The following is a 14,118-nucleotide window of genomic DNA, read 5'->3' as shown; positions in this document are numbered from 1 at the left end:
AGCTTATCCAAGGTAAAGTTAAACAGTAGTTCTATTCAAACTTAAGTGTAATTGCTATTAATGCACTTTTCCTGCCCAGGTTGTTATAATTTACACAGGGGGCTGTCCTCTGAAGTTGTGTACATGACCTTGAGAGCATTGGGTGTTGATAGATATTCTATCAAATGGTTCAGGCCTGTGACATCATCAGCCTTATCAATCTAGCTGAGCAATCAGCCTGTCACACCTGGTATTGATTAGCTTCTGTTTCCTCTACACCTCTAATGTAGGTCTAACTCTTTTTACAAGCAATCTGAATAGCATTATGTTGCATTTTAAAGCAAGCTATAGAACAAATAACATGAAAGGTAAATCAACACAACGAAAACTTTAAACACTGAATTCAAATTCAGAAATACTAACACTAACTGCAAGACAGGGGCAGTAGTAGGCTACTGCTGTTGTTATCAAATCCGTGGTTGTGTTATGTTAATTTGCTGCCATCTTGTGGCGAGTCAAGGAAAACACGGCCTAATGTATCTATGTTCAGCACTAAGGAGACAGCCTGTGTTTTTATGAAATTGAATATTGTCTCAATATAGCAACTTCTCGCAGAATATGGGGTTAAAGGCATTTTCAAAATTACCATGGTCACTTAACGTTACAACCACGGGTTACTTCACTAACGCTAAAATGTCAGTTGATGTAACCGTTACACAAACCGCACGAGTTGGTTGTCCCTCGTCTCTTTCCGTCGTTGTTATGCTATCGCGCAAGGCTGCGGACGTGCGAGTTGACAGGTAAGAACAACATGTACTTTTCATAATGTAATCTCATTAACAGGTGTATGTTTGTTCTTTTTTTTATAAAGAAAATTAACACGTGCATTGTACACGTTGTCAGGTGTTTTTTTGCAAGGTGATATCAAGTTAGGAAGTATACAATACTGTCTGAAAAGGGAATGTCAAAATAAAAAATCAGCTAGCATATGGGCTAGCAAACAAACCACAAACGGGAACTAGCTAGTTAGCTGTTTTGTTTGTGTTGAACCATACATCCATGTTTTGAACCTGTCACATTTTGTGACGGTAGATTTCCGTTACATGGTTACCACTGTTGATAAAAGTGTTTGATAGACTCGACCACTGATGCTTTTGCTCCCCCGTGAATGATACATGCAATCACGAAGTTACATCATGTCAGCTAGCACATGTTAACTATCATAACTAACATGTTAACACATCTTAGCTAGCTAACTGGATAAACAACTAGCGTTAGCTAGCCTTAGCTAGCGTTAGCTAAGTTTAGGGTGTCCTCTGTTTTACCAATTGTTGTTTTTATCCAACAGGTTGAAGTTAAAAGCAGGAGACCAAGAACAATGTCCACTAGTGTAAGTGACATAACAACTTGTAACCCCTGTACTGTATGCGATTGTCTGCCTCCATGTACAAATCAGGCAATTTTCCAGGATATTGCTCTTCATACAACTCACACGCAGAATACAAGATAAATTCGGATTTTAAAAACTAATATTCAGCCTTTGACGGGGTATTTAGGTTGTTTGTTCAGTGTATCGAACATTATGTCTTCTATCTTTTCACTTTTTCTTCAACATTTCCCTAATTGTATCCCACCTGTAGTAAGCTGTGGGACTTTATGAGTTTGTCTTTGTTTCTACTGTATGTAGGTGCTGTGTGGTCGAGGCAGGTTGGTCCTATATAAGACGACTGGCCACCAAGCATTAGGTGCTATCCGTGTATGCAGAACCAGAACCTTCTCTGCTGCAAGCTCAGATGAGCCTTACATAGCTGTATCACCCAGAGACTCAGGTGAGTCAAGTAGTACATTAATTAGCCACCAGTTACTGGTAAATGTGACCATAGTCTACAGTTTATAAAAGGTTGTGATCTAGATCTGAAGGGAGCTTATGATGACTTAGATTTTAGTTTGTTGTCTGCACTTGCTCCAGTCTGTTGATTGTATTTCCAAAACAACATGTAGAGAGAGACAAGAGGATGGAAGTAATGGAAGATAAATTGTTCTTTGTCACCTCCTCCTCCAGGACCCAGGACAGTGTGGCCTGATGAGAACATGGGACCTTTTGGACCTCAGGACCAGCGATTTCAGTTACCGGGTAATGCTGGGTTTGACTGCCACCTGGAGGGCATGGAAGACCAGAAGAAGACTCCAGTTCACAGGACGGTGCCTGATGTACTGACGGCCCCAAGCTGCATTGAGAGACACCAGTTCATTCTGGCCCAATTTGTTAATGAGTTCCAAGTAAGTATTTTTATTTATTTATTCTTTTTTTTTTTTACTTTTGGCAGGGCTGTAACTACAAAAGAGGACAGTAAGGTTAAGTTTCTAATTTTTGTTATGTTTGTTTATTTTTGATTTATTAGTGAATTTGTGTGTTTTTGAAATCTGGGAAGACTTCTATGTGCTCTAACTGATATTGGGTGACGTTACTTCTTGTTGATGTTTTTAAACAAGACTAGCTTGCCCCTCCCTCCTCCTCACCCCGTACCCTCCCCCTCCCTTCTGTGCTTCCGTGCACTTTTCAATTTTATCAGTTATGACCCATGACACAAAGTATTGTATACAATCTCCAAAATAACTTTGAAAGCTGCATGTATTCACATTTTTATCTCAGGTATAATTCACAAAGATATTCACATTATCAGTCAGAATAAAATTTCAAGCCTAAAATAAGCTTTGTCAATGTGTATTTATGTGTTTGTTTATCAGGGAAACCTGGGTACTATAGACACGAGAGTCCACAAAGCTGAGCAGTACTTTAATCAGACGGACGCAGACTGCTCCATAAATTCCTGCCCTGAGCTGTTAAGGAAAGGTAAGGGACGATTGATTAACTTTAAGTCATCTTTTACAGTGTTGTGTCATACAGTTATGACATTGAGTAACGTGCGTGTGCGTGTGTGTGTGTGCGTGTGCGTGTGCGTGTGCGTGTGCGTGTGCGTGTGCGTGTGTGTGTGTGTGTGTCAGATCTTGAGCTCATGTTCCCCGCAGCGCCCACCACCTCCATCACAGTTGTGACAGTCACACAGAGTAACAGTCAGAGGGAGGAGGCAGTAGACCAGGACAGAGACAAGCTGCTCCACAAAGTGAGTCCTGTGATTTTTTTTATTGTTATAAGTATGGAGATGATATTTGGAGATGACATAATGTTAAGAACAGCTGCTGATTGTGTTTTCTCCTGACTGCAGTTTGTAAGTGGAGCAAAGGAAATGTGCTTCGCTCTGTGGACTGCAGGCTACTGGGCAGACTTTATTGACCCAACAACAGGAGAACCTGTAAGTTATGTTGTTTGTAGTACTGATTTATTGTATTAACAATGATGCCAGGGAATTTAGGTATATAGTGTAGTAGTGTAGATGGATTAGGGCTGGGCTGGGCAATATTGACCAAAATGTGTGTTTTTTGGCTAAATGGCGAGAAATTATTTATATATATATATATATATATATATATATATAAATAATTATATATCTCTCTATTTTCTACAAAGTGGGCTAAATATTCAGGCGTACGTTACATATGAGAGCACTTTTATGAAAACAGACAAATCAAAATAAAATGCGTTTCCTTCCCTATTTGAAAATACAGAAGCAACACATACTGTACACTTCTCTGCAGAATGGATTCTTCACTAACAGAGTGACGGCTGCTCATATGAACTGGTACAGCGCGAGTTGTGTTCACAATCGCATGTCAGCAGCGATGCAAATGAAGGAAATGTCTGGATTGTAACTACGTTTTTTTTTTTAATTTATTTTTTTTAGCCGTGGTGACAGAACGTTACCAGCGGAAACACTTTTTCCAGGTTTTCCTCTCCTAATGAAATATGCAGAGTCAAATGCCGGAAAGTGTGAGAGGAAAGATGCAAACACAGGCATGGCTTTTTAACGCAAACTATATCAGTATACATGGTATTTTCTCATCCCAAAGCTCATTTTTTATACATCTAAATAACTTAAAAAGTCAATTTACAGCCTAGCCCTAAAATAAGGGAAATAGCAAAAAGCTTCAACATAAGTGAAGGCTCTAAAACTTTCTAATCAGGGATGGGTATCATTTTCAGTACTGACCAGTCCAGAACTGGTACCAGTTTAGTACCGGTTCTCGATACCCATACCTATTTCTCAATGCTTTGTATAGTTAGGAGCGTTTCTATTTTTTGTCATCCTTATTTACATACAAGAGGGGGCAGATTATTAGAAACACCCCAGTATAATGCTGTCCAGTACATCACCATCACCTTATGTTCCCCAACAGTTCTTTGCATCTCCATCAAGTCAAACCAAACTGCAGACAGAAGAGGAACTAAGAGATTTGGGCTTCCACATTGAAGTGTCAGGCTCCTGCACAGTTATTCGCCACATCCTCAGAGGAACGCCTTTGTTTGTGGGGACTGTTTTCACCAATGCACCCACTCACAGTGCTGCTATCGCAAGACTACAAGGACTTTCAAATGTACTTGCTGATGACGAATAGGTTTTTCTAAATATTTCACAGAACTCAATCCAAACAAGGCCTCTATTTATGTTTTGAAGAAGCTTGGAACGTATATATGGTATGTGGTAGTGTTGGCACATGGTTGTATCAGTGAAAGGTTGTGCAAAGTTTGTCTTACTCTAAAAAGGACTGGACTGAGACTCTAATGTAGACCTTCATGCTGTGCCTGAGTGACAGGAAACCAACCCAGCTTACCCTGCACTGCATCCAGGGAGAAACACACATACACTCAATGCAGTGGCAAGGGTTCTGACTACAAATAACAGACATTTCAGCATGTAATATCTGCTGTTTGAAAAGTTGCTAGACAATGTTAACGCTTGAGGATGACATCACCTCTCTTTTATTAAAGATATAGGTTTTTTGAACCATATATTTTAAATGGAAACCCTGCATATCAGGACAATAATATTTAATACTAACGGTCTTGTTTTTTCCTCTTCGTATCTGTTGCACATAATCTAAAAAAATAGGGAGACTTTTTCAGTTGAGGCAGTCCAAACTGCTGAATAAATAACTTGACTTCTCATCAGGCTGCAGTGACACTGTCACCTGTAGCTGTGTGTGCTCCTTCACAGAAATGTTTCCCACATTTACAACCCCAGTCCTCGTACATGGATAACCAAATTACTGTAATTGAAATGTAATTTTCGTAATGAAGTTACCAATACTGAAACACAAAATAAAATAGTTTGAAGATTCAAAAACATCTAAATATTCTTTGTGAAAAAAAGACAAAAGTTTAACAAAAATATTTAATACCTCATCCAAACCCTTGCAACTTTTGTAACTAACACAGGTAAACGTGTGATATTGGGCTTTATAAATAAAATGTACTTCTCTCTCTGACATTTTTTTTTAATTAGCCAGTGTGTTGAGTCTATAGATTGAAATGTTTCTCTATAAAAAGTGATGTCTTATTTTATGCAATGCAAAGATAACTTATCACTATGCTCTAATTAATTTTTGTAGAAAATGAATGTCAAAAAATTACCAATTCTCCTCAAGGGAGAAATGTCCATTGGTTGAATGGTTTAATTTATTTTGACTGCTGGGTGCAGCAAGGCACAACTGATTAGTCTGGATTTTGAGCCAGAAACAAATATGTTACGTGACATATTTTTACGTACTGTACTGATATACAGGAATACTTTTTGCAACCGCAAAACCAGTGAGTATTGCATGTCATATACAGTTTGTGTGTTGGGCACCAGCCTGCCATGCCTGTAAATCGAGATTGTGCATGATGATGAAGAAGAAGGAAGAAAAAAAAAAAAAGACAATTGTTTGGTTTTAATTTTATTGCAGTTCACATCAAGAATCAAATGCAGAGCTGTGAGTGATTTTGAGTTTCCGATTGCATATCTTTGGAATGTGGGAGAAACAGGAGCACCTCGAGAAAACCCGTGTCAACACTGGGACAACATTCCACACAGAAAAGGCCACAGCCATAACGGGACCCTCCACTTTCCTTCTGAGACCACACTGATCCACAATGCTCTTAAAACCAGAAATGTCTCTTCATACAGAGGTTTTGTCTGGGGGGCCCTGGGCCTGCATGCAGTAGGTCCTATTTAATCCTTCCTAACAAGCCAACCACCTATCACCTTCCGACTCTGGTAGGGGGCCAATCAGATTCCAGGCGGTGAGGTCACCCCTTGGATCTCCACTGCCAAACAGTTAAGTGCAGTAATAACATGTAACATCAGTCTCCATTTTGTATGTACTCCTGTAACATCCCAAAAACAATTTAATTGAATCACAAGCACTTTAATATTGACAAAACCTAAAAAAAAAAAAAAAAAAAAAAAAAAAATGCATTAACATTGTTAAACAACACATTCACATTAATACAACTTAAAAAAAACAACAAATTAACAAAAAAAGCTTCAAAAATAGTTTGAGAGGAGGAAGGAAACATAATTTAAAAGAAACGGTGCAGTAGTGACAGTCCTGGACATAGGTTTTCAGTTTTTTTATTTGTTCAAACATCCTATAAAGTTTACATGAATCCCAGAGGCTAAATATACCGTAAGATTAGGACATACATTTATTATTTTCTTTTTTTATTGAAGGAATTGCATGATACAGGTTACATCAAACAGTACGTTTTTCTTTTTTAGTAAACAGGAACAAATTACCCTCACCCACCCTTCCCATACCCCTCTTGGCAGCTAGTGTGTTCACACAACCAAAAAATAAATAAATAAAATTAAATGCTATTAATGTACATTCTCACAGCTATGAATCAAATGACCTATTTTTTTCTTTTTTCTTATTTCCTTCCCTTAAAAAAGTAGACATATACATAGAAGAAATTAAAAAAGGAAACAGAGAGAATAAGAAGTAGAATAAAAAGGTGTCTCATACTTCCGGCAGTACTTTTAAGATTCTCAAAATATGTCCCAAACGGTTAGGAAATGTAGTTATTATTGTTCTTCACTTTTGGCAAATATTTCAGTTTCACAAAAAAGTGTCCTTCATAAAGTTGGGTCTGATGTGCACTGATATGTCTCACAAATGCAGTTTCTCTATCAAACGTCCAGCTGTAAAGAGGCCGATGATGATGTTGCTCAGCTCTGCAGGAAGAAACGCTCTGCTCGAGCTGACCAGGGGAGAAGTCGAGGAGAAGATGGCGTGGCTTGCGTTCCTTGGCGCCAACATGTTACAGATGTTCCCCTCACAGCAGGATGAGCACATCTGACGGATGAGATTTAAATGTCCGGATTGCGTAAAATATTAAATGTTTTGTTTTTCGCAACATCAGTATGAGGTTGTTTAATGCAGATTCATCTTAATTCACATACCTGATAGCCATTATCGGTGACATCAGCACAGCCGATAAACAGACAGTCCTCCAGGGTCACACAGCGCTTTGTCACGGACACACTGTCGCCATGGTTATCCATCATGTGGAGTGTGTGACAGTATCTGGCATCTGGAAGACACGACAGGCCTTTTTTGAGGATTATTTTACTACCTCCGTGGATTTAGAAAATCAAAGTCCTCTAAAATATGTATATTCATATATTCAGATTACACTGTCCTTCCTATTTTAGAAAAATTGTAGAGTTTGATGTCCCAAAATTCCATTCTGGCAATCCTACTATGAACACACTGAAGTAAATGAGAAAGTGCTGATGTACCTTTTGGACAGTAAACATCCGGTGCCCAGCGATTACACTCATAGTTATCTGCAGCGTCTTCACACGTGAAGCACTTAAAGCCACCAGGATGAGGAGTAGCTGTGGAGAACAGACACATACACTTATGATGTCTGATAGCAACATTCAGGGTTTGATTTTAAATATTTGTGATGTCATTGTACAATTTTGAGCCCTTATGAAAAGAGTATATTTACATGTGTGTTACAAAACCTAAGCTCATGAGAAAATGCTCACTATATCTGTTTGCTTGCTAACAAATGAAAAAAAAAAAAAAATTGAAATATCCTTTAATAACGATTGAAAAGTATGGGCAAACTGAAACCTCATCAGTTCCACCTCAGGACCACATCTCATTTGTCTGTCTTTATAATTGTGATTTACAATCCTCCCACACCTGAGCTCTGCAAATCTGCGTGGCGAGGAGGGGCCCCTGGCAGAAAAGGAACTATACAAAGTAGCTTATAGCTGGAAGGCATGTTTCAGTAGTGCGATTGCTCAATGGCACTATCCATCTCCATGCTCTGGGACAATAAGAAGACGCTGTTAACTATTCTCATGCCCCACGTAACAGACATAGTAAAATTCTTACATAAAAGATTTGTTTTCCAGACAGTATCTCTGAATAATCATCTGTTTACTGAACTGCTTCGACACAGTAATCCAACAAGGAGTTGTTTGGCTTTCCCATTGGTAAGAATCTCATATGTACTGGGAATTAGGCTGTGTTACAGCTGGGACAGCTATAGATCTTGGGGTCAGCCACTTTTCAATCACAGGATAAAGCTATGTCACACACGCATGCACACAAACGCACACACACACACACACAAACACACACAGACACACACACACAAATCAAATCACTTTCAGTTCTCAAATGTTTCGTCTCATGGTCCTGTTGGAGGCAGATTTGAACAAATATTTTATATTTTATTTTATTTTTATATTATATTTTTTAATAGTAATATTATGCTCCTACTTGAGGGATGCAGCAGGATGATGTCTGTCATGGTGAAGTCCCGTGACTGGACAGTTTTCAGCCAATCAGCAATGTTGGTCATTAGCAGGACCCAGGCCACTGTTAGCCAGGTCTCCATCATTGTCCTAAAGGTCCTTCATGCACTTTTCTGTTTTAGGCAAAATATGGGAGAGAAGGGACCATGAGCATCTGAAATATACCACAGAGGTGGTTTCAAATACATCCTCAGGAACAGTATAATAATAAATATAACTAAAACCAATTTTTTTTTAAAAATGTGTTTTTTGTCACAATTTCATAGTTGCTGTGAATGGAGAATATGAAAACAAATGTCTTCTTCAGAGAAAAGCGAAGCCAACATCTAATAATAGAAGGAATTAGTCTATAAAGTGATCAGCTGTGTGCGCTGCTCATGCTGTGAGCTCGCTTTATTATTTAAATGTCAAAAGGAACCCTACCAGTCTACAGACAAATGACAGAAAGACATCTATTATAACTATTATTATAGCTGTCACTTCTGACACTAATGTGAGTTATGTTTCAATTACAAGACCTTTTTACCCTCTGGAAATTTAGCCATTAGTCCTTGCTTGCCAGATGGTTAATTTTCTGTCATGCAATGGGTCATTTATTGGTAAAACCGAGTCAGCATATTTATTTTCTTTTACTCTGAATCCTTTTAAACTAGGGATCACAACAGTAGGTCTGCTAAAGAAAAAATTGTCTATTCTAGACCTTCTTTACGTCTAAATCTGTTACTTAGCCAAACAGATTTACTGCTCCATTAATAAAACGCCCACATCCGCTATTATGACACAGGCTTTGTTGGGGATTCAAGAAATATCCTCTAAGCTGCCATGGTAATCCTTTGAAACATGTAATAAAAATTAGCTGGTACATGCTTTAGCAATTCTTTTCATTATTATTAACAGATTATTAGACATACACAGGCTATGTTATATTTTATATTCATTAATGACATCTAATAGTATTCACAGTCCAGGCAGAACACTCTATCAAAAAAATGCTCTTTCAAGATTCACTGAGATGTCAATCAATGAATTAAATACAGGATGACCTGGTTTTGCCTCTGAATTGAGAACATTAGTGTAAGATCAGCAAGTTCAGATGCCTCTGTCTCCATTTTACGTTTTTTCCTCGGGCACTGTGCTGGCTGTGTGGTTGCAATTACTTGTTTTCTTAGCGTTATACATGCTCCAATAACGTTGATCCATGTCTTTTCTGCAGACAGAATAACCATACTGTATGTGCTGCACACAGCCTACTCTAAATTCTGGTATCAAAGGCGCTGAATATAAAATGATCAGTTCAACCACATTGAGCATTGTATATGAATAATTTTACACAATACATCCTATTTAATTAGTTAAATTATGTGAATGCAATGCAAATTAATTGGACTACAATGAACCCAGAAAACCACCGTAAATTCAGGAAGACAGCATTATAGCATCTGGAGCTGAAGCCATTAATCAATTAGTCAAATAATATTAATATTTTTTGAAGCAAAAATGAAGAGTGGCTGGTTTCTTAGTGCTTTGTAAAACAATATTGGGTTTAGGACCACAAATTAAGACATTTCAATAGGTTAACTTGGGCTTTGGAAACTTGGGATTTGCATTTTTTCAATAATGAATCGAGTTCTCGAGAAAATAAACAACCCAGCACCTGAAGGGAATAAATGAATACATGTAAGTATATTACCTTTTTTTGCTCATTGAAAGCTTAAGTAAGTTGATGTTTGTGACACTTTATTGGAATGCTTTTTTTAAATTGCAGTATTGAAAAGAATTAATCAATTTTTTTTTATCTACCTTGCACTACAGAAGTTGAGTTCTGGAAGCGTAAAATACAGGATACGGTATTCAGAAGAGTATTTCAGTCCATGGGCTTGCATTCTTGCTACTGTATAGCCCATAATGATATTCTGTACGCTGAAAGGAAAACTTGAGATTAGCTGCCCAACTTTGAGCTGTCTGAGAGATGCCGGGTCTTGCCTGTAGTAAATTTGGAGTGCGGGGATTAGGTACAATGGCTTCCTGTTACAACTGGAGAGGGATGGAGAGGGTTTATATCACTCAGGGTTCAATCGGCACCGACCAACTCCTTTGGGTTCGCAGGACTGAAAGAATCTGAAGGAGAGCAGGTTTTAAATCTCTCTGTCACCCCTGACAACAGGGGGAAAAGTTTGCAGATTGGGAGTGTAAAAGTGATGAGCATGGCTGACACATTGACGGTGTTTTGCAGACACCACTGCAATAGTATCTGAAAAGTCACTCTTTACTTCAGTTTTGGTTTGGTGGTTATGCAGCCATCACAGTGTCACATTTTGTTATTTTATCCAGAAAATAAGTTAAAAACAAAACAAGAATTTGATTTAAACTGGTGTTTGACTCATGACCCCGCCTGTGACCTCAACATACCAGAGATAATTTATAGGCTTATCTGCCAAGTCCAATGCCATAAATCAGTCATCAGAAGGTCAGAGGTTAATAAGCTGTGTTTTCTGCAAATACATGACCTAAAATATACATATAAATATAGATATGATTTGATAACATTATGACATGACAAGTCATTGAAAAAAAGATCAAACAATTTCCAAGAAAAGACTGTTCAGGTAACATTGAGACAAACTGTGACATATTACTTCCCACCTTCAGTCCTCAGGCAATGCTATGCTGCCTTCAAGTGCTGTCAGAGACATCAAATTTATGACTGAAACACACATGAAGGACCCAAAACATTGTAAATATTACTGGGTATGTCATCTTTGTCCAGTTCTTGAATCTTTTTGCCATGGTTGTTGTGGCGTTATTTGTGTTAATTGCTCGTATATGGAAGTATATGGGGAATACGTTTATCAGACATCAGTTGCCCTTATAAAGGGAAACCATGGGCGCCTGGATAGCACAGTTGGTAGAGCGGGCGCCCATATGTAGAGGCTTACTCTTTGACACAGTGGGCCAGGGTTCAACTCCGACCTGCGCCCCTTTGCTGCATGTCATTCTCCCCCCCCCTCATGTCTTCAGCTGTCCTGTCAAATAAAAGCCTTAAAATGCCCAAAATTAATCTTTAAAAAGAAAGAAATAGAAACCATTTAAATGTCCAGAAACACATGTTTACAACTTAGAAGGTATGGTGTTAGGAATAGATAAAGGCAGGTTTACTGATGGACCACACAGAGAAACAGATAAATGGTTTAAAATACCCTGAGGCCTCTGCAGTTGTTCAAACTCTTTCTGTCAAAGTTGAATGCATCACATAACTGTAGGGTGTAATACATTGGTAGCTTTGGTTAGACCCTACCAACAGAGCAAAGATCACCAAAAAGTAATGTCGATGATAAAACAAAATGACAAATGTGAACTATTTCATTCCTTTGATGAAATATAATTGCTCCATGTTGATCATGCGTGTCAAAAAGAATGCAAGATTTAGGCCACCAGGGTTGCCTTTGAAGTTCAGCCGATATCCAACAGCTCTGTTCCATCGACCAGACACATATGGCAGGGGCTTAACTTCTGTGATACAACTGCTTGTGTTTTTCCACTTATGCACTGAAGTCAGAGATACATGACTGCACCAGAGAAATTACAGTAAGTGTTGTTGAATTCTTCTGTCTTAAGCTGTTTAACGCTTCACTGTTGACTGAAACACAAAAGTACAAAGTATGAAAACTAACCCTAACCCAAGATTTATTCAGACCTAGTCCCGCCTCCCAACGTACACACAAATACACAGCCTGTTGTAGCAATACTACAATGTATAAATACTCTGCAACAAATCATAGTCCTGAATTAATGTACTGGCGTAAAAGTTATAAAAACTTAAAAGTATCAAAATTGCCAATCATGCAGCAGAATGTCCTCTTAGTGTTATATTATTGTATGCCATAGGCTATTAGTGTTACAGTGTACGCAGTATTTTGCTGATGAGGCTACTGTACAAAAAAGTATTTTTATACTGCTGGGTAATGACACTGCATCATATTCTATAAGGCGCAAGTGTTTGTGTAAAATCTGAATATACAAATGAAAAAATAGCTTGTTGTCAGTAAATGAAGTGGAAAATGCACAATATTTTCTTCTGAATTGTAGGGGAGATAAAGTATAAAGTAGAATAAAATGGAAATCGAGTACAATATTCTTAAAAATGTGTTTTAACTACAGTAGTTACATCCACTACTTATAAATACGCCTGTGACCCAAAGTCCTAATGAACAATTTCACAACCAGTGCACAGTGTAAATATACTGTAGGCATTAATTATAGAAAAATACACTCTATGCACTCTTGTGTCAGCGTTGATGTGATTAATGATGCCTACTCAAACTGCGCTCCAAATCTCTACTACTCTCCACATGAATTAAATCAGCCTAAATAATTAATAAAGCTTATTTATGAGAATACCCGAGCTCACAACACAACACCTACAATTAAACTGCATTTGAAATGTTCACACTCACGATGTAATGTAATATGTCCATACATGACGATTATTAAACCTAATAATTATTCTCAGAAATATGATTTCAAACAGAATTGAATCCCATGACCAATTCGATTCCAAACATAATATCGTCAATTCAACTTACATTTGCGCGCTTAATTACACCGAAGCGTGACATTTACTGACGCATTAACACAGACTTTATGTTCTTACACAGCCACTCTATGGAACTTTATAATACAACTCACCGGATCTATTTCCTCGAGAAGCCCACAGGAGACTTGCAGCGCAGATGAAAATCAGAAACTACAGTGCTGCTCCGACCTGAGAGTGGAGGGTGCTGCAACGTCACCGGCACGTCATACTCCCATCAGCAACACTGCAGCTGGATCTGCAGCTCCATTTTCTACAGGTTTTGTGGATTTCACCAGAAAGAAGTGAACTGACATTGTCTTTATAATCCAGTGGTGTCATGTAGCAAAGTCTTTTTTAAGTACTGAGTTTAATTGTTTCCCTTTTGGTAGTTTATATTTCTACTTTACTACATCACAGAGGCAAATGGTGTACTTCTTATTTATTAACTACATTTATCTGATGTTACTTGGCGCATTGATACTTTACGCACAAAACATTTGATCACTAGTTAAAACATCTTTTTAAATTAAACCATCCAACACTTGGCTTAGAAATAGCTCCACCTCTACCAGCTGTGACATTAATATTCTTCTTACACGTTGATGTTAACGCATCAGTATTAGGCGAACTATCCTTCAGGTTCCTCACCTTTAGGTTCAATTTATTCACAAAAGTTAAAAAACAAGCACAATCATAAGACAATATGCAGATATGTGAAATGGGACACCCTGGTAAGCTATTTAAAGATTGTGTGAAGGGGCCCAGACATTAGCAAAAAATACACATTAAAAATACAATCATGTTGTTTTAATAATTAATAAAGCCTATTCACCACAAACATTATATATG

The 14,118-nt window shown here is 38.0% G+C and overlaps 2 protein-coding genes across 3 annotated transcripts; one reads left to right on the top strand and one right to left on the bottom strand.

Moving 5' to 3' along the window:
* The first annotated feature begins 569 nt into the window (after window positions 1-569).
* On the top strand, window positions 570-5,368 carry mmadhca (metabolism of cobalamin associated Da). Its single transcript, XM_032506190.1, has 8 exons — window positions 570-779; window positions 1,328-1,369; window positions 1,667-1,808; window positions 2,042-2,259; window positions 2,728-2,833; window positions 2,986-3,104; window positions 3,207-3,293; window positions 4,276-5,368. Exons 2-8 carry the CDS (start codon window positions 1,358-1,360, stop codon window positions 4,492-4,494), a joined length of 903 nt encoding a protein of 300 aa, XP_032362081.1. The 5' UTR covers window positions 570-779; window positions 1,328-1,357; the 3' UTR covers window positions 4,495-5,368.
* Window positions 5,369-5,822: 454 nt separating this feature from the next.
* LOC116673851 (ly6/PLAUR domain-containing protein 6) lies at window positions 5,823-13,440 on the bottom strand. Of its 2 annotated transcripts, XM_032506196.1 has the most exons (5): window positions 13,383-13,440; window positions 8,662-8,809; window positions 7,662-7,760; window positions 7,323-7,453; window positions 6,963-7,215 (listed from the first exon to the last, which is right to left on the bottom strand). In XM_032506196.1, the coding sequence occupies exons 2-5, from the start codon at window positions 8,780-8,782 to the stop codon at window positions 7,030-7,032; spliced, it is 537 nt and encodes a 178-aa protein (XP_032362087.1). In that variant the 5' UTR covers window positions 8,783-8,809; window positions 13,383-13,440; the 3' UTR covers window positions 6,963-7,029. The 2 variants fall into 2 exon arrangements, with proteins under 2 accessions (XP_032362088.1, XP_032362087.1); XM_032506197.1 differs by lacking the exon at window positions 13,383-13,440 and having other exon boundaries at window positions 5,823-7,215; window positions 8,662-8,817.
* Window positions 13,441-14,118: the final 678 nt, after the last annotated feature.

The sequence above is a fragment of the Etheostoma spectabile genome, chromosome 24, assembly GCF_008692095.1.
Source record: "Etheostoma spectabile isolate EspeVRDwgs_2016 chromosome 24, UIUC_Espe_1.0, whole genome shotgun sequence".
NCBI lineage: Eukaryota > Metazoa > Chordata > Actinopteri > Perciformes > Percidae > Etheostoma > Etheostoma spectabile.
The sequence above is the reverse complement of the archived record's forward strand: the minus strand, read 5'-3'. Positions and strand labels throughout refer to the sequence as shown.